Raw genomic sequence first — 22,112 nt, 5'->3', positions numbered from 1 at the left:
TGTTGAGGTCAATATATTCATGCGCAGTGCTGCAAACATGTTCATTCATGAAGATCCAAAATGCACTACTTTTAAATAGAAATTAGTTTGAACATATGGGAAAACTTGAAACATATTTAAAGTAATAAACATTTCAGTTTTATCTTATACACAATTTAGAACAATATTTATTCACTAACTGAATCTCCCTAAGCAATGCTAAACTCAAGCAAAATTCCCACGCCCTTTTCCAAAACGTTCTTTCAAAGGCCCGTACGTGTTCTGCTAAGCCTCCGTGGATCTTATATATTCTACACACCCTTTTTTTTACTACAGTTTTAACCATATATACGGGCCATATAAGCCCAAAATGCAATATTGATAATACAAATTAGGCTTAGGTATTGAGTATTAATAATTTATTTTAAAATACAATGATATGAATTGTAAATTAATTACTTCAAAATGCAGTGATGTCAAAACTTAAGATAAGTTAGCTAAAAAAAAAACAACGGGCAAGACATGTAAGTAAGCCACCCTCACACACAAAAAGCAAAAAAAAAATAACAAAAAAAAAAACCCACAAAAATAACACAGACAACAAAAATGCGAAAAACCAACACTACCACGTACTACCTTTTTATTTCCAGTATTCTACCTTAAATCAATTTTCATTTTTATTTTCAGATTTTTTTTCCATGCAGGGTCAGCCCCTTTAAGGTTCACGAATTTGTTTCAGACGCTTTTTTTTGGGGGGGGGGGAGAGAATGGGGTGTTCCTACCCACTAAAAAACCAAAAAAAAATAAACAAAAAAAAAACAGGGTTAGGATAACAATTCATGTAATATACTATAGTATACTTGTGTACGTAATATCAGTTATAAATAAAACACCATGCAATGACTATACATGTTAAACAAGCCATTCTACAATACAAAGTTAAGACCCATACTGATAAATCACGAACCCCTGCGCAAGTTTCAAATCAAATTGAATAGCTATATAATGTACCACTAATCACGCTAAGCCCTGAGAGAAGACAGTTATGCACGGAACAATAGAACTATAGCCGACAACACAAGTTTCCTTTGCTTCATGAATACGGACAAACTGTCTGCTTGGCCTGCGATAAAACTTGATAAACATAGAAACATTCATATATAGCGAAGGGCTGCATAATATATGGCTAAAGGTTATATTTCTACATGCAAGTATACTAAAAATGAACGTTTTCGGCAATTTGTTAAGATCAAGGCATGCGCACATCTAGAACCCTTCTGTAAATTCAAATTTATTAGATTCATATGGTAAAATTTCCGACAATAGACCTCGAACCCCAACCCCCTGGGAAACAAAATTTTCCCTAGCCACCCCCCCCCCCCCCTTGAAAAATTTCTGGATCCGCGCATGTAATGACTAACCTTATAATTAAATAATAGATAAAATAAAACCGGACGAAAATAAGCTTTCTTAATCAAAAATCAAAATATTCAATAACTTAATAATAAATAAATCAAACAATTTTTTACAAGGAACCAGCAAAAAGAATAAAGAAAAAAAGAAACATACAAAAATGAATTTTAGATCAGAGAAACTATCGTTAGTTTTAAGTTTGATATCAATTTTTACATTTTAATCAAAATAGTTCCAAATGTACGCAGCGATCTACATATTACCAATTTCTCTGTTTGTTGCATATTTCTTTAAAATACGGTATATTATATATATGTCGTTTTATAGTAAACAAATTAGGCAGGCCTGTATCGTGACGAAATTTGAGCAGACATGGAATAATTAAACCGAGCGCGCACCTGCTCTTTCTTTTCCCAGCCACCGGCTGCGGAATTAGAGGTGAAAGTTGCAGCAAGTCTATAAGAATGAAAAAAGAAAATGTCGAGATGGCTGTTTACTCCCTGTTTAAGCATGAACCTTGAACGCGAATGTAAGACCCCCATCAGCACAAAGGGTACGTGTCTTGATACAAATGAAGCATACACTTCCTATTGACACAACTAAACACTGACCGCATTTACCATTGACATAACTAAACACAGACAACACTTACCATTGACACAACTAAACACTGACAACACCTAACATTGACACAACTAAACACTGACAACACCTATCATTGACACAACTAAATACTGACACGCCACCATTGACACAACTAAGCACTCACAACAATAACCATTTCAAAATTAGGGGCTCACAACACCTACCATTGACACAACTAAACACTGACAACATTTCCTATTGACACAGCTAAACACTGACAGCATTTACCATTGACATAACTAAATACAGACAACAGCTACCATTGACATAACTAAACACTGACAACATTAACCATTGACACAACCAAGCACTGACAACACTTCCTATTGACACAACTAAACACTGACAATACCAACCATTGACACAACTAAACACTGGCAACACCTACCACTGACACATCTAACCAGTTACAACACCTACAATTGTCACAACTAAGCGCTCACAACACTTACCATTGACACAACTAAACATTGACAACACTTACCATTGACATAACTAAACACTGACAACACATACCATTGACACAACTTAGCGCTCACAACACTTACCATTGACACAACTAAACATTGACAACACTTACCATTGACACAACTAAACACTGACAACACATACCATTGACACAACTAAGCACTCACAACACTTACCATTGACACAACTAAACATTGACAACACTTACCATTGACACAACTAAACACTGACAACACATACCATTGACACAACTTAGCGCTCACAACACTTACCATTGACACAACTAAACATTGACAACACCTACCATTGACACAACTAAACACTGACAACACATACCATTGACACAACTTAGCGCTCACAACACTTACCATTGACACAACTAAGTACTGACAACACTTACCATTGACACAACTAAACGATGACAACACCTACCATTAACACAACTAAACAATGACAACACATACCAATGACATAGCTAAGTACTGACAACACTTACCATTGACACAACTTAACAAAGACAACACTTAACATTGATACAACTTAACACTGACAACACCTACCATTAACCGAACTAAACAATGACAACATATACCATTGACACAACTAAGTACTCACAATACTTACCATTGATACAACTAAACATTGACAACACTTACCATTGACATAACTAAACAATGACAACTCTTACCATTGAAACAACTAAACCCTGACAACAACTACCATTGACACAACTAAACAATGACAACACTTACCATTGACACAACTAAGCACATACAATAATTACCATTAATACAACAAAAAACTGACAACACTTACTACTGACACAACTTAACACTGACAACACCAACCATTTACACAACTAAACACTGACAACACTAACCATTGTCATAAACTAAGCGCTCACAGCACATACCATTGACATAACTAAACACTGACAACACTTACCATTGGCACAACTAAACACTGACAACACCTACCATTGATACAATTAAGCCCTGACAACACTTACTACTGACAAAACTAAGCACAGGCAACACTTACCATTGGCACAACTAAACATTGACAACACTTACCATTGACACAACTTAACACTGACAACACCTACCATTGACACAACTTAACACTGACAACAACTACCATTGATACAATTAAGCACTGACAACACTTACTACTGACAAAACTAAGCACAGGCAACACTTACCATTGGCACAACTCAGCAATGACAATTCTCACCATTGGCACAACTAAGCACTGACAACACTTACCGTTGACACAACTAAGCAATGGCAATTCTCACCATTGGCACAACTAAGCACTGACAACACTTACCATTGACACAACTAAGCACGGAAAGCACGTTCCATTGACACAAATAAACACACAAACTACAGTGGGTGTTCCATGATACATCTTGCCAAAGATTACAACTGACAAACTTACCAGATAATGTTCACTGGCAGAGCTATTTATACCAATGACAAAGTTTATTAAAATGTTTATCAGCACAATTTACCAATGTTCATTTAAATATGAGGGTTAATTATTGATACATCTCACCACTTATCCTTATAACCAGGGATGGGGTAATTGAAAAAAGTATTTGTAATTGAGTGTAATTAATAACATTTTTCAAAGTAATTGAAAGTAATTTGTAATTGAGTCTGTCTTCAATTACAAGTAACTGAATGTATTTAAATACATTCCAAAAATATTGTGTATTTTGAATTACTTTTCAATTACATCTCAATTACTTTTTTTCCAAGTTTAAAATATAAAAAAGGTGTCGATAAATAGATTTTAAACATGTTTGGCATGGACTTTTGTTTATACAATAATTAAATGTCCCATAATGTTTCATATGTTTATACAGCATAACACACTGCCCAGGGCAATAGCTAAAGATCTAATTTTGTGGAGGTGTGAACTCCTCTAATACCCAAGAACCCCAATTGATTTTAGACTTAAGGGAGTCAAAATATCTCTTTCTTATGATTTATAGCAATTATTATTTATATACTGATATGCTGTACTGCCGAAAGTTGTACTTTCTGAATAAACATAGTTTTAATATGTGAATAAAAATTAATTCACTATAGAGAAAATATTATTCAGAACCAAAAATGAACTCAATGGTACTTAATGAATTTAATATGTTAAAGAAAATTTTTCAAGAATTTTTCAAGAAATCTCATCTGAACTGAACTGTATAACCTTGAAAAACATAACTTCAATGCTGTTAATATAAGTATATGTTTTCAAGATTTAAAAAAATAAAACTAAAGTATTTGAAATGTAATTAATTACATTTATCAAAGTAATTGAGAGTAATTAATTACTTTTTAAAAAATAAATGTAATTGTAATTGCAAGTAATTGATAAAATTGTCAATGTATTTGAAAGTAATTAATTACTTTTCAAAGTAATTGACCCCAACTCTGCTTATAACATTACAATTTTCCAATAAGTATTCATTGATGTAAGTTAAATTATCAGCAAGATATTCCAGTTAAGCATGGCAATACATGCGTATATTTACATCCACCAAGTATGATTCCCTCTACTTCTCACAGAAATTAATTGTAATTCACTATACAGAAACTGACTGGAGTGAATCTACATAACTCAGTTCTCATCAGTTTATCGATCGATAAAAACCTACAGCGACCTAAAAAAATCACAGATTGCACGAAATAATCATGATGATGTCAGACTCGAACTCCAATATAAGACGATTTGTCCATTTCTTTCATCTAACGTACCGATATACATTAACAATAATTTAGTTAGTTTTACTTACTTTTTACGATCAATTCATTAATTTTTTAAAGAGAGATGTAAATATACGCAATAAAATGCTTTCTTTGATGGTTCATACGTGCTATGAAGGTAGCAATCATTGCAGAAAAAATAAAAATTCCCATGTTAGCGGTTATCAATTTTTCTGCAGTGTCGCTACCTCATATCCTGCATGATTTACTGAGGAAAGCATTTTATTGTTTAAGTGTCCACTGACCCAACTCGCTATCGAGTGGTACTCAAATTAAGTTTTGGCTAAAAAAAAATCACATACTATCATTTATACGAATAACAATTTATTTCCTATTACAGGCTAGCAGAATAATAAAAAGAATTTTCTTTTGAAAACAGAAAAATAAATGAATATACATGAACTTCTGACAGTACAATAAAACACGGACATCTTGGCATTACCTTTGCTTAGTTTGACAATAACACATGAAACATACTTACTATAGTAGCAAGTGTTATTAGAGGACTACTTGAAATTTATGGCTGTACATTCTAGAGAATAGTTATCTTCAAAAATTAAGGGGTCTAACACTAAATCTTTTAAATTACAAAGTAAAGTAATAAATCATTTTCTCAGATGGGTTCAAAAGTATACATCAAAGCCACACAATTAGTCCCATATGAGCACCACTACATATACGTGGACCAAAATACAATAGCACCAGAGGATGAATCTAATCGTAAATATCAGAGTTATGGGACTTTGAAGACGGTTATCTTGATCAAAAGCACAGAGCTGGCAAATAAGCCTGTTTAAGGCCACTTGTACTTTACAAAAATTGGCTTACAGTAAAACATGTCAAAATATAAATCTTATGTATAAAAACAGCTCATACATGCAATAAAAATACACAATGCTCACATGGAGTTTGCAATTCATAGATAAATCTGGTCTCGTTCATCTCCTTGCAAACACAGTTTTCTGTTTGTAAAATTTTTCAAACCCAAAGTATTCCTGTTGGAGTTTTTCAAGTACAGTAACTATTTGAAATAAAGTATAAACAAATTCAATTTGTTATAGCTATTCAAGCTTCCACATCTCCCCATACATATAAATACTGCACACAACACGGACGTGTTAACTAATAAAACTCAGAAGTACAATGTGTCTCAAATTGAACTCCTGAGAAATTCCACAACAGTGGGAGGTTATCTCCCCTATCCTTAATAATATATCAAGTGGAGAATATCAAACATATTAAAAAATGTGATCACAAATTTTCTCTACATTTATAAACAAATCAAGTATTTGGAATACATATTATATAGAAATTGATCATTTTGGTTCTACTCAAAGAATACATATTATATAGAAATTGATCACTTTGGTTCTACTCAAAGTTGGTCTTACTACTCTATCTTTGTGGACCTGATTATAAATATAATATCACATGACAACACTCTTCATAGATATTTTTTATTCACATTTTTTATCCCTTTAAATGATAATTTTTTTTCAGTTTTCTCTCGATTATTTGATAAAATGAATAAAGGATGGATTAAAATAAATTATTTATAAAAATTTCCAACACAAATCAAACATTGAATGCCAGGCATTTCCATTTAGACACATGGGTAAAAGATACATTAATTGTATTACTGCATTACACTACACTTGTTCATTCTCTTGGGGATCTGAATTTGTTCAATGCTCCAGAATTTGTTCATATTGGGTAGATTCAAAGATTGTTTGATTGAAGCTTAACTCGGAGCAGCGACTGAACAGTGACAGCAATTCTCTGTAACGGGCTTCTTTACTATTTATCAACACAGCAAATGAATGAGACAAAATACAGATATATTAGAAAGCATAAGGTTCATAGGACAGTAATGAATGGAATTCTGTATAAATAATCATGGGTCAGTTCAATCACGATCAAACCCAATCACAACATCCATTTATATATAATTATCATATAATCATGAATGGTATTCAGACATTCAGTTGCTTCGTAATGGAATCACATACATACAATCCATTTTGATTGTTCAAATGTACGTTTATACACAACAACATCAAATCTGTGGAAATGGCTCACTGCCTGTGGTGAGAGATTAATCCACTTTAATGGTGGACTCTTTCTTGCGGATGAAGTCGCTTTGCAGCAGGCGGTAAAACAGAATGATGTTCATGACCGTCATGACAGCAAGTCCGATGCTGCCGAGGCTATAGAACACAAGGGGGATTAAGTCTTTGTTGATCAACATCCATCGACTCATCCAAGCCATCACAGAAATACGGAAACCCACAAACGTTCCTGAAAATGAATCAAGCCTTCAACAAAAGTTCATATTCTCACAGATTTGTACACGTAATATTCTATACTATTACAAAATGTAAATCACAACTAGATATTATATTTGTCAATGAGGTTTTATTAAACATAACATTCCCTAAAATTTACAAATGTGACAATTAAAATGTTACTTGTTTTCCAACAAATATGAACATTTCAAACACTGTTACTGACATCAAATCAGTTAACTTGTCATCTCTTCTTATGGACATATCAAAATGAATATAATGTTTTGTAGTGGTACATCCCTAAACTATTATTTTCAATGGGATTTGCAAATTTAAAAACAAGGTTTACAAGTCCAGTATTTAATTGTGTAACCTTACTTTTAATAAGCCTAATTTTTAACTAATAAAAATATATGCCCAAATGCATTGAAGATTTTGGTTAATTTTCTTGAATTTTTAACTCTGCATCAATTAACATAATATACGGAGATGAGGAAAAGCAATAGCAATGTTTATTCTTCTTTTAATATAGAATTTGTGACTAAAACTAAAAAAATGTTTTCCTCTGTATGGTAAAATAATGTCCTTTAAATTAGGTTGATATAATAAATCAACATTAAATGGCACCATATGATAATTCCACTGACTGCTTTATCTATGTATGCACTGTTCACCTTCTTCCTTGTCTGGTATAATCATTAATTTGGCAGGGAGAATATAATTAACCTGAATTAATAAAACGTGAACATACAAAATTTTGAATAATGTTTCCATTTTATAACATATTCAATATAGTTAATACAGCTACCAGTGAGGGTAACATTTGAAATCATTATACTTTCATGTTAAATACTGAAATCTAGTTGGTTTTGATGCAGTTAATAATCTGTTCTATTACCCTCAGTGTTAGCAACACACTTGCGCTTACGGTTTGCTGTAAAGTCATTCTTATAGACAGCCCTAAAAAATCATTGTCAACCTCCACTTCACGTCGGTTGACAATGGTTTTCTCAGGCTGTCAATTTCAACTGTTACCCTCCTAAACAAGCACTATTTATTGTCACCCCTTGAAAACCAAAGTTGACCGAGATGAACAGTGTATCAATGGTTAATCTTGGGGTGAAAACTTCCAATGTTTATCTCCCCCCTTTCATGCAATATCTACATATACATCACGGCAATGACAGACACATTGAAATCTTTAAAATCAACATCAGGAATCCCTATAAATCTTTGACAAGAAAATAAAAAAGAAGAAGGAAGAAATATGCAACTGAAATCTTACCTAGATTTATAATACTGTTTAGTCTGTAAATTTTGTTGTCTTTCTTATATTGGCAAATCTGTAAAATCTGTCTAAGGTGAAGAAAAATACTATTCAATTCTATCACCAAGGCAACGACAGCATATCCCACATACATCCGGGAGACAATGGAAACCCCAAAACAGATGATGATCTGAAATAGACGGTTGGTATATTATAATTGGTACGCTAGTCAACAAAATATATATAATGTATGTTTGTATGATCAACACAAAACAGAACTCGGTGCCCCTATAATTATACTCTGTCCCAAGTTTTTGCTTCCAGAACTTTTGCTTAATTTTTTTGAAAATCATAAATACCTTTGTGCCCAAAGTAAGTTTTTCCACTAGTAAGAATGAAAAACGTCAAGATTTTCTGTTTTGAAAGCACCCTCTAACACTTCAACCAAAAATGGAAGTCTATGGGGTTTTTGTATTGTAACAAACATGAAAACACACGGACGATAACATTGAAAATTTGTGCAAGGTGTTGCATGCAAGTAATTCCAAATGGAGAAAAGATTTAATTCACACTAAAAATCTCCGTAAGAAATTTACTTTCATGTTAATTTCTCCAGGTAAAAATAGATGAAGTGTCAATGAAGAAATCTTAGATTTTCCCCTTCTATCAATTTCAATTGTGCTTCTTTGACAGGTATGTCTATTTTCGTTAAAATTTGTCAAAGCGTGAAGGAAACAGACTTGGACAGACTATAGTAATCCTTGATTGAGTTACAACAATATCACATTTCCATATGCATCTAGTAAACATATTGTATACTTATAGAAAATATACCCTTTACCGCCCTGTGCGAGAATCGAGAATTCACCAACCCATGTGATATAAACCCTACGGGTGTGATATAAGATTTATATCACACCCCTCTCTGTCAATCTTCGAATCGATGTTTTATCACACCCCTTTCCGTTAATCATCGGCTATTATGACGTAGAGTACGGTATGCATCGTTCAACTCCAATCTCCAAGTATATGATATAAAAATCATAGCATGGCAATTTTTAATATTGCATCCTATATTTATAATTTAGCCCTCTCTCGCTGTATATCAGCCCTCAAGCCTGACAGTTCTCAAGCTGACATACAGCGACCTCGGGCTAATATAGGATTCGATATAAAAATTGCCATGTAATATATAGATAATTACATGGCAATTTTTATATCACATCCTATATTAGCCCGAGGTCGCTGTATATCAGCCCGAGAGCCGTGATGGATGCGATATAAAATTTGCCATGTTATGATTTTTATATCATATACATATAGAAAATATCAAAGAAACAATAAAAAACACCATGTGATGAATGATTATTGTTAACAAATCGCTCCCAGTCTATATATTCCATCTCTGATAAACTTCCCTGGAATTTTCGCACCAGCTGTTTGTATACCAAGTGGATGTCGACGTACTATTTAACGACATACTCGGAGATCAGAGTTGAATGACGCATATTGAACTCAACGTCATAATAGCCGATGGTTAACGGAAAGGGGTGTGATATAACATCCGAAGATTGCCGGAGAGGGGTGTGATATAAATCTTATATCACACCCCTAGGGTTTATATCACACGGGTAGGCGAATTTACTGTGTATATCGCACAGGGCGGAAAGGGTATATTTTCTATAAGTATACGATATAATCGATATACATCTCACATCTATCTGAATACTGTAGGCAGTTTCAGCAAAATTTGATATCATAGAGGTCTCCTTTTTTCATAAAAATCTGAAAGAGTTATCCCTCTTCTCAGAAAGTCGTCATAATTACCATTTACTATACCAAGTGTTTTGTGTTAATTACTTTTTCTACAGAATTTTAATTAAAACCTTACAGTAAAAGCACATAAATTGTTGCAATTGATTCTTTCATTATTGAAGTGTATCAGTTTAATATATGCTCAACTTTATAACAATTTTAAGAATGAAACTAACTTAGCTGTATACCGGTATATAGTTGGCATAAATTCATTATACTGTTAGCTAGCGTTCTGCTGTAACCATGTTTACCTTTTGCTCATTTAATAGATTTTTTGATATAAAAGATTGCATGGTAACAAGAAATTAGGATTATTCAAAGAACTATATAATAATGATTTCTTTGAAGTAGCATGCTAGTTTGTAAGCTTTTTTGTTCAACCATGCACAGCTCAATTTCATTTCCTTAATAATGAATGACTCAATAAATGTTTAAGGAATATATAGAAATCATTCTTTTAGTATTATTATCACCTCATAGTATACAAAGAATGATTTCTTTTTCCTTATTTTTATATCATTTCCAATATCTACAATTTAAAACAAAATTTTAAATCACTATTTTTTTAAAGTAGCGCATGCTATGTATTACTTCATGGCGCAGCCAATAACGTGTTTCTGTTATGGTATAAGACACGCCCATTTTGTGTCATCTTTTATGAAATTATTGGGTTATAGACTTCAAAATTGATTCGTAATGTTATCACAGACAAAAACAGTTGAAAATGTAAATATATTCAAATATATTTACATCTACCAAGTATTTTTCCCTCTATTTCTTAAGGAAACTTGTAGTTATAATTCATAGCTCGATCTATAGAAACAGCCAGACTAAAATCTACACGCCCTGTTTATCGATTGGTTGAAATCTACATTATGGCTGAAACTGACAAGAAATTGACAGGAATAAAATTGACATGCCCTGTTTATCGATTGGTTGAAGCTAGCAGTGACCTATGAAAAAGCACAGACTGCACGAAATAATCATGATGATGTCAGACTCATCACACACACAGGAGACGATTTGGCTGTTTCTTTTAGCTATTGTACTTATGCGATAACAGTAATTTAGTGAATTTTACAAACTTTTTATAATCAATTTATTAATTAATTAAAAGAAAGATGTTAATATAAATAATAAAATGCTTTCTTTGGTGATTCATGCCGGTTATGAAGGTGCAATCATTGCATAAAAAAAACACATAACCTGCTAATGTGGGTTATGTATCTTTTCTGCAACGTCACTACCTTCACATCCCGAATGAATCCCCAAAGAAAGCATTTTATTGTTTAAATAAAAGCGTTGGGCAGTCATTTTATTATTTATAGGCAGTGACGTCATCTATACCATTGGCTTGACCTAATACTTCTGTGGTGCAGATGTATGAATTTGCTATCTTAATTTGGGCCACCAAACAAAATGAATTCGTTTTTATCTACATAAGGATATTGGTATTTGGTAACACGTTCTATATTTTTTTCTGTGTATGACTGATATTTGATTTGACTCCCTTGGAAACTGTTGCCTGATATATATGTTGTTTATGGTTCACACTTTACAGCCTTCTTTACCACGAGAGCAGCATGCAGACATAATTCTGTTTGCTGTTGACATAAATCTTCTTTACAAGTCATTTAATATAAAATTATATAGCACCTTACTTCAGATGTTTAAATAATGGACATTCAATAACAAAATGTGTTTTGTTTACGAAAGTGCTTTAAGTTTGGTCTATAGATATTAATTCATGTCTCTATGAGAGATCAAAACACTTTTACACAAGGTTAAACCAAACTCATTTGTTTGTCATTAGGCGGAATGTTGTCACTTTGAGGAATAGGAAATCTAGCTTCTCAGTTGGTTTCCAAGCAGAATTCTATTTGAACATTCATCGATCAGTTATGATGGATCAACTTCGTCAATATATTCCTAATTATAAATAAACTGTGTTAAAAATCCTCAATCTTTTCATGTTTGACTGAATTCATCAAATGCTAATAATGCTTGGTAAATCAAGCATAAAAAACTGTGCAATGACTACAAAAATTTGGTCTGAAATGATCCTGTTATCTTACAATGAATTTGCATTTTCTGTCTGCATGAATTACACATAAAATAAAAGGATGTATAAAGTTCTTGTTCATAATATAAACAGCTGACAGTACGGCGATCCAACTATAATAGATAATTTCAATAGTAATGTGAAATGTGTAAATGTCATTTATAACAAAAGAGTTCTACTGCTCTCCAGAAGTCATGAGATACACATTAAGTTGACAAGTCAGGGCCAATATCAGGGATGGGTGTGGTTTTATCGGTATGCTGTGTTATCATTTGCTCATTGATGCAGCTATTGCATGGTCACACCCTTAAGATAACAGCACTGCTGTCTACGAACACACGTGTACTTTGTGTATATGTCTGAGATTAGAGGGTACAAAGACCACACGTGTGGTTTCTGACCCATGTCTCAACACATGTTTACATCAGCTGTTTCTATCATTGTTTGTCAAATTTATGTAATACTGTATATAGACTTTAGACTATCTATGCTCAAAAGCATGGACCTCAGTCCATCTGTGTCAAACGAAATGTATGTATCATTAGTGATCTGTTCCTAAAAAGTCAGGCCACCAAAGTTTTGGCTTGCCTTCACCCAACTTAGTTATTTATTGGCAGGGAAATAAAAGAAAAATTCTAATTTTGCAAGAAAATGAAGTAGAAAATAGATCAATTGCAAACAACTGGTTTTCCATAAAAAAAAATATGTGAAGATAATGTTGATAAAACATCTTGAGTCAGCTACATTTTCGTCACCATGCATACAAACAACAATTTAAAAGGTGGCTCTGAAGAACTAATCTCTAAATCTCACCATGTTACATGCTACAATAACACCTTCAAAAGGTGTGATCATAACGCCAGTATCAGGCTATGTGAAGCTTCTAATGGCTGCAAAGTGAATTAACTTACCACAACATGGTGTCCCATTAACTCGTAGGACTGCCGATTTCTCTGATAAATAAGCATGTCTATGGTGTCATAAATAAAGTATCCTGTAAAAGAAATCATGTCCAGTTACCATGGTTACACATGGAATTCATTCCTGCTCACAGCCACTGAAATATATCTCTTTCATATACATGTATGAACACCCCCCCCCCCCCCCAAAAAAAAATCATCTCAATATCCATAACAGTTTTTCAAAGTTAAAATTCTTTATATGCAAGTGATATGGAACCATGATAACACTGTGGTATTTTCTGACATTTGTAAATTATATCAGAGAAGCATAATACTAGTTGTATATTCTCATGTTTGACCAATGTATCATTTACATGATGGTCAAGGATCAGAATAGGAATGGAGCGGAGTCCCCTGAATATAGTAGGCAGGTGCTCTTCCACCCATGCAAGCTATCAGATGCTGGAAATAAAGCCAGTCTGACCACCACATTCCTGTTTATTAAAAAAAAATATCTACATCCCCAGAGATTTCTTTAGACAGGACTTCAATCTATTATTAACTAGTGCTGTCATCAATGGTCTTGAAAATTGAGGATCGCATTGTCTCCCTTGGTTAAGGAAGATGTAGGACATTGACCTTGATTCAATAGGACGAGGGGGAGTCATCTGAATAATTTTACTTCGTAAGAATTAATATTAATATCATAATAATTCAACTCCTATGAAAAAATATTAAAGTATCGAAAATAATGCTTCTATCATCAATGGTCTTACAGTGATCAGTGACTGTTGACAGGAAAATACACTAAGACTTTGATCTCTGAGGATTGAATAATCTAAATTTAGATCATGATATTTTATAAAAATAAAGTCCTGTTTGTGTCTCCACACTGGCCTGTGTAATTCTGTGGTGTTGACTCCCGCATTGTGACAATTATCTACAGAGGGGGAAGTCATTGTGTCTCGTTAGGTCCTGACCAGGATCCGGTCAAAAGCCTCCCTCTTCTGAGTCAACGGGGCAACTACACAGGGATTCCGAGAGCACACAGGACATGTCAATGGCAGCTATTAAGGGAGTTGGGGTATTTCAAAGACACTATACTGATACCCCCTTTACCCCACCCCAAAAATATTCTGAGGGGTTGGTGGGTGTATCAGCATATATATATATACATTGATTAATTTAGAGTATGTCAGGTATGTGTATACATCACATACATCATACATGTATAATGTTAGTAACGGTACAAAAGTCTGCTCTATCCCCCCCCCCCCTTTTTTTTTTTCACTTTCTTCTAGAGGCTTTGGTATTCCCCGCCCGCTGCATAATCAGAGAATTACTATTTATAGTCCTTTACAGCCACACCCTAACTGGTATAAACAATATCCTACAAATTGTAACAGGCAACAATACCTGCAAAATAAACGTTATCAAAAATGCTTTATGTATGGTTAAACACGCTCCTGCCCATAAAAGTAGGTCACACGTGTAAGATTGCGTAACTATGTAATGTCATTATGAATGCGAGTGTAATTATGGTTCCCAAGGACACTTACCGACAGACACACTGATCAGGGTGTGTGCGGGAACTGTATGGGTTTGGATCATGTCTTCGGCCAACTTTGGATTGTCATAAAAACTACGAAATAAGAAAAAAATCACACCGTAAAATGGTAAACATCAGACATTACATAAACCGCCGGCGAGATAGAACAGCTTATATAACATTATTTTTTAATAAACTTACCAGTAGCAAGACCAGAATCCACTGATAAGAGAGTGCACAAGTGATATTGAAATGTTCTTCCATTTCCAAGCATTTTTCTCGGCGGCTCTAGGGATTAAAACTTGAGCGAATAAACTAGAGCAGTAGAAAGCCACCAGAGATATAAAAACAACAGTTAACCCATACACAGCTCCCGAAAACTCCCTCGGCCAGATTTCTTCATTCATGAGCTTTTCCATGTTTGCTTCACATGCCTTGACAGTGAAAATAATCAGGCGTCACGTGTGTCGGCTCATTTACGCAAAGTTTGGCCGAAATGGGGTCACAACTTGTGTAAGTCTATTGACAGACTAATGACACGGTAATATGTATGGAAGCTCGGTAGCGTCTAATGTCGACGAGATTCGTTGAGACCGATGTCTCTCCAGATCATCAGTATCACAAATCAGTACCGACATGCAATAATCTCGGTAGAGATTAGGTTCGACTTAATATTTGGACTGGTCGAACGCCTTCATCGATTTAATTTAAATAATTTAAATTACAGAAGGAAGATTTATTTGCAAAACGGATAGTGGGAGACACGCAAAATTTCAACAAGCGACTGTTCGAAGTTGGGGATGAAGTTTGCAGACTTGGATTTTGACGGATTGTACTGAGATTTGATGAAGACGCCAGTCCACTTTACCCAGATAATACCGACACTACCTTTTCTCTCTCTTAAAAAAAAAACAAACAAAAAAACATTTTTTGAAACAAAGGTAAGATTGGAATATTTCTGTTAAAATCAATTCAAGATCATCAAAAATATTTTTCGACTACAAATTAAAAATATTTTTAGATTTTTAGACATCAGAATAAACTTTTTGTCATACGAGGATCTAGAGGGGAGGAGGTTTGATTAATATACCCCCCCCCCCCTCTTAAAAAAAGGGGGGGGATGACAGTTAGACTTACATGTACATGTACCTAACGGCAATAAATTAGCCTTACATGGTACCGATTAATCAAATTATAATAGTCTAAAACTTGTTGCTGCATATACATATAAAGAGGCAAACAAACGTGAAAAAATTGACAGTTATAAAGTAAAATAGCTCATAGTTATTTGTGGAAATTTTAACAAGTTTCTATGTATACTACCTCACTATAATTAAGACTGTCTCCTTTTTTCATGGTCTAGACGTTTGTTTGCTTCTTTATATATCCAGTAACATATTTAGACTAATATATTAGTGACAATCAAGACAAATAAATTTCCTATAAAAAATAATGCTCGTCATTCCCCCCCCCCCCCCCCCCCCCCACTATTTTTGCAAAGTTATACCTAACCATTAGAAACATAGCATGATAAAGGGTTCAGCCCCCCCCCCCCCCCACTTTTTCTCGCAGGAAAGATTATTGTTCCTAAATTTACCTTGAAAGATTAAGAAGTTGGATTCAGAAGCATACTAGCCCCCCCCCCCCCCCACTGATTAGGGATTTCATGATTTTGGAGGAAAAAAATTGGGTAAGTAAGTATTTTTTCTTTTGGAAGTATAGGTATCCCCCCCCCCCCCGGATTAGGATTTCCATGATTTTGGGAATTACTTTTTTCTCAATATATCTGAGGATGAGTCTAGCCCCCCCCCCCCCCCACTTTCAATTTGCTTCCGACGCCAGTGACATGTAAGTTGATAATTTATTCGCGACGTGCTACGTGTAGTATTATTTTCGAACAACACCTATTTAGTACTACTTACAGTTTTCTGTGAACATATTCTGGTGTATTTTATATTAATTTAAAATTCGTCATTGAATGAATTAAATTGAATTTTAATTATTTTCAGATCATTTTAATGCATTCCTGTTCGATAAATAGCTATGTTTCCGCGAGCAGGGGTTGCAGCTGTAACTTAGAATGCCGACCCATGCAGGCTGAAAAGTGATCCAGGGTCATATTTCGGCGTTTTTAAAATATTGACTAGCAGTGCTTTTTCAACGTTGAAAATTGATAACACAAGTCGTGCAATTTATATCAGGGTAATTGTCAGATTGGGGTCAAATGCTGGTACGGGTCTCAAGGGGCAATGCTTATGCCGCTAGGCTTTGCCATTTAAAACCTTGAGTTAATGCCCAACCGTCTCATATAGGTTCTGCCAGCAAGTCACATGTCACACCTCCCCGTGGTGGCCCTGGTAATGCTTATGTAGCTAAATGACAGTGGCAAGAGGCGAGCATCCGGCGCCTTAAAATAACTGGAACCCGTGGCTAAGGGAAGGAAAACCCTGACAGAAAACCACTGGCCCTCCGAGTCCAGGGGGTTAAGCTTAGGGCTAACAACCCTAACTTGTAAAACAAACATTGTTACAGAAACAGTAACGAGGAATATATCTATACCTGTGGACGAGAACCTCTCCAGGACCACCACTGGAACCAGTATGACTGTGGGTAGTCAAAGCCACCAGGAAGCTACTTGCATGATTAGAGAGGCACTCAACACGGCCAAAACCAAGGTCATAATAGGATTTTGGAACGTGCGAACCATGTACGCAGCAGGAAAATTGGCACAAGTAACAGCAGAAATGAGGAAATACAACTTACATGTGCTGGGAGTCAGTGAGAGCAGATGGGTCAATTCGGGAAGAATGCGAACAACAACAGGTGAAACTCTATTGTATTCTGGCCGAGAAGATGGACATCACCATGAAGGGGTGGCAGTTATACTCAAGAAAGGAGTAGAAAAGTTCTTGATGGAATGGAAACCAGTTAGCAGCAGATTGATGTTGGTGAGACTTAGAGGAAAGCAGGTCAACACTACGGTTTTCCAGTGTTATGCACCTACTAACGATGCAGATGAAGAAGACAAAGATGCTTTTTACGAACAACTGCAAAGAGAACTAGACAACACACCAGACCATGATATGAAGATCATCATGGGAGATATGAATGCTAAAGTAGGAGCAGATAATGAACTCTACAATAGAGCAATGGGGCACCATGGTTGCGGTATCATGAATGAGAATGGACATAGGCTTGCAGAGTTGTGTACCACCAACAACTATGTGATCGGAGGAACTCTATTCCCCCACCGAGACATTCATAAGTTGACATGGCATTCACCAAACGCGAGAGATCAAAACCAAATTGACCACATCATGATAAATGGTAAATGGAGGAGATCATTGCTTGATGTGAGGGTTAAGAGAGGCGCTGATGTTGGTAGTGATCACCACCTGGTAACAGCATCTATCAAACTAAAACTGCGCAACACACAAGGAAAGCTTACAACAAGGAAGAGATTTGATGTGGACAAACTCAGAGATATCAAGACAAGGCATGAGTTCAACATCACACTCAAAAATAAGTTTGGCATTCTACAAAACCTACAATCAGAAAACAAGACAACATCGGTTGATGAAAAATGGAAAGAAATTTGTAACATCTACACTGAAGCTAGCGAAAAGTGCATTGGCTACAAACCAAAACAAAAGAACAAAGAATGGATAACACCTAACACTTGGAAAATGATCGAAACAAGAAAATGCACCAAAAAGAAAATACTTGAAGCCAAATCACTGAGACTCAAGGAGAAATATCAACAAGATTACAGTGAAATACAGAAACAAGTGATAAAAGCTGTACGTACAGATAGAAGAGCATACATAGATGCCTTAGCAACAAGAGCAGAAGAGGCAGCCAACAAAGCGGAACAAGGAAATCTATACAAAATAACAAAAGTAATATGTGGGAAAAACAGACCATCACCAAACCTTCCCATCAAAGACAAACAAGGAAAGCTGATAACATCAGAGAATGAAATGGAGGAACGGTGGACAGAACATTTTAAGGAGATCTTAAACAGACCACCTCCGATCCATGAACCTGAAATCAGTGAACCCGAATCAGAGTTGAATATCAACACCAATCCACCAGACGTTCCAGAAATTACATCGGCCATGCAGTGTTTAAAAAATGGAAAATCTCCTGGGAGTGACAATTTAAATGCTGAGCTATTCAAAACGGACCCACTCCTTACAGCTACCATCCTCCAACCAACCTTCAAAGAAATCTGGGAAAGTAAGACCATACCAGATCAATGGAATCATGGATTCATCATTAAAATACCAAAAAAAGGAAATTTAAATGACTGTAATAACTGGCGTGGAATAACACTTCTCTCCATTCCAAGTAAAATGATGGCTAAAATTATCATCAGAAGAATATCCAAAGCCGTAGATGTCAAACTACGGATGGAACAAGCAGGGTTCAGACCAGGACGAGGATGTATCGACCAAATATTCACACTGAGAAACATCATTGAACAGTGTATGGAATGGCAGCGACAACTTTATTTGAACTTCATCGATTTTGAAAAGGCCTTCGACAGCATTCATAGAAACAGTCTCTGGAGAATTGTGCGTTCGTACGGCATCCCCCAACATCTTATAGACATCATCAAGAGTTTCTACGTCAACTTCAGATGCAAAGTTGGAAACTCAAGCATCGAGTTTGATGTCAAAACTGGAGTTCGCCAAGGTTGTGTAATGTCATCAACGCTCTTCATCATAGCCATCGACTGGGTCATGAGGAACACAACATCAGACATCCCAAGAGGCATCAGATGGGGAACGTTCACAACACTTGAAGACTTGGACTTTGCCGATGATATTGTCCTGTTTTCTCACTCCCATCAGCACATCCAAGACAAAACACATAGGCTCCACACGTATGCTGGAAACATTGGACTGAAGATCAATGCCAAGAAAACTGAAGTCATGACCCTAAATGTGAATAACCCACAAGGAATTAAAATGGACAATCACATCCTTCCATTTACAAACAACTTTACTTATTTAGGGAGTATTGTCACAACAGATGGTGGAGTAGACAGGGACATTTAGCAGCGACTAACCAAAGCCAGAGCAGCATTTAAGAACTTGCAAGCTGTGTGGAAATCCAGCCAGTATACCAACAGGACAAAGCTCAAACTGTACAAAAGCTGCATCATACCAATTCTTTTGTATGGTTCAGAGTGCTGGAGAATGACAGAGAACGACCTTAACAAACTGTCAACTTTCCACACCAAGTCCCTGAGAAGAATCCTAAAAGTATTTTGACCAAATACTATCTCAAATCAGGACCTTCTCAGCAGATGCGATCAGGAGGATATGGCCACCATCATCACCAGGAGACGATGGACCTGGATTGGCCACATACTCAGAAGGGACCCTGAATCCATCATAAAGACAGCCCTCTTCTGGACACCAGAAGGAAAAAGGAAGAGAGGGAGACCAAAAGTTACCTGGCGGCGAACAGTGGAAGCCGAGATGAAAGAGCATCAGAGAAGCTGGGGCACTCTCCAGAAGCTAGCCAGTGACAGACAGGGATGGAGAGCCCTCGTTACTGCCCTATACGCCAAAGGCGTCACGGGCAGTAAGTAAGTAATTGTCAGATTGCAACAGTTCTTTCTAAACTCTGATGACTTCAACAAGTTGAAATGCGCTGACAATCGATTCTGTTGAAAATTGACACCTCAATCATGAGCCAAAAAAAAAAGAGTTTAGAAATGTTCTTTTGAGAATTATCTGTCCGTAAGGCAGTTCTAAAGAGTTATTATTATTTTTTTTTGGGGGGGGGGGGGGGTCACGTCACCCAGCCTTCTTCGTGACAATGTTTATAATCGTTGTGAGAAATACGAGCTTGTGCATCACCATAATACACAGCCTTAGACATAAGGAGGTTTTTATTAAAAAAAAATGTATAGAGTCAAAATATTCATACATATGTATATCAGGAAGTTTTGTGAGATCAAAAATAATAGGATTTTTTAAATTCAGGATACTAGATTGCGCAGTCAAATTTCTCTTGATGATTAACATAAAGAATTCTAAATTATAATTTTAAAAGATCTTTGATAAATTCGTGTATATTTCCATGCAGGACAAATTAAAGTTTGTTGGTCTAAAACCAGTGATACAGTGAGAGAGGCATTGTACTCGGGAAGGTGCCTATATAGTCGGTCAGAGAATATTCTACATATTGTTTCACTGTGGCGATCGTCTTATAAGTAAGTACATGTGTAAGCATATCATTTATTATAGTGACATGTTTATCTTTTAAAAGTGAGTAGTATACAATTTACATAAATCAAATACCCTGTGAGTCACTGTAAACACTAAGTAATATTTTTAATACATGCGCGATTAATAACTTTGTCTTAATTTTAAATGCAGAATGTGTAAAGTTAGCAGTTTGTCTAGGAAAATTACAAATGAGAGTTTGAAATAGGTTGTCTTGAGATAAATATGATTTATTTGAAAAATTAACACTTTGATAAAGTATTAACTTCTGAGATTGTTATATATATATAGAGCATATTTTAGAAGAAAGTGGAATTCGTCCTCTATATTTCGTGCGCTCAATGACAGGTTCCCCCCGAATACGCCTGGTCTCTATCCTCAGCGGTAGTACCCCACACCGAAACTGTGCCATTGTTCATCTAAAATGTTTAGGAATATTCATTTAAATGTAAATTTTCTAGGCAAATTTTTTTTATTTAAAAGTGTGTATGTTTTTAATTTAGAACTATTTTGGATATCCATTTGCCATCTGAGTTCCTGTTCTGACAGCTGTTTGCCGATAAAATAAGTTTTATTATACTTTCATGTTAAATACTGAAATCTGATTGGTTTAGACGTAGTTGGTAATCCGTTCTATTACCCTCAGCATTAGCAACACACTTGGCAACGGGTAACACAACAAATTGTTACATGCGCGTAAATTAAGCGCGTACGGTT

At 35.3% G+C, this 22,112-nt stretch overlaps 1 protein-coding gene across 1 annotated transcript; it reads right to left on the bottom strand.

Moving 5' to 3' along the window:
- Positions 1-6,615: 6,615 nt before the first annotated feature.
- LOC128190535 (TLC domain-containing protein 2-like) lies at positions 6,616-15,699 on the bottom strand. Its single transcript, XM_052862613.1, has 5 exons — positions 15,355-15,699; positions 15,164-15,246; positions 13,614-13,696; positions 8,844-9,015; positions 6,616-7,571 (listed from the first exon to the last, which is right to left on the bottom strand). Exons 1-5 carry the CDS (start codon positions 15,570-15,572, stop codon positions 7,369-7,371), a joined length of 759 nt encoding a protein of 252 aa, XP_052718573.1. The 5' UTR covers positions 15,573-15,699; the 3' UTR covers positions 6,616-7,368.
- Positions 15,700-22,112: the final 6,413 nt, after the last annotated feature.

The sequence above is a fragment of the Crassostrea angulata genome, chromosome 6 (assembly GCF_025612915.1).
Source record: "Crassostrea angulata isolate pt1a10 chromosome 6, ASM2561291v2, whole genome shotgun sequence".
In the NCBI taxonomy this organism is placed as follows: Eukaryota; Metazoa; Mollusca; class Bivalvia; order Ostreida; family Ostreidae; genus Magallana; species Magallana angulata.
The sequence above is the reverse complement of the archived record's forward strand: the minus strand, read 5'-3'. Positions and strand labels throughout refer to the sequence as shown.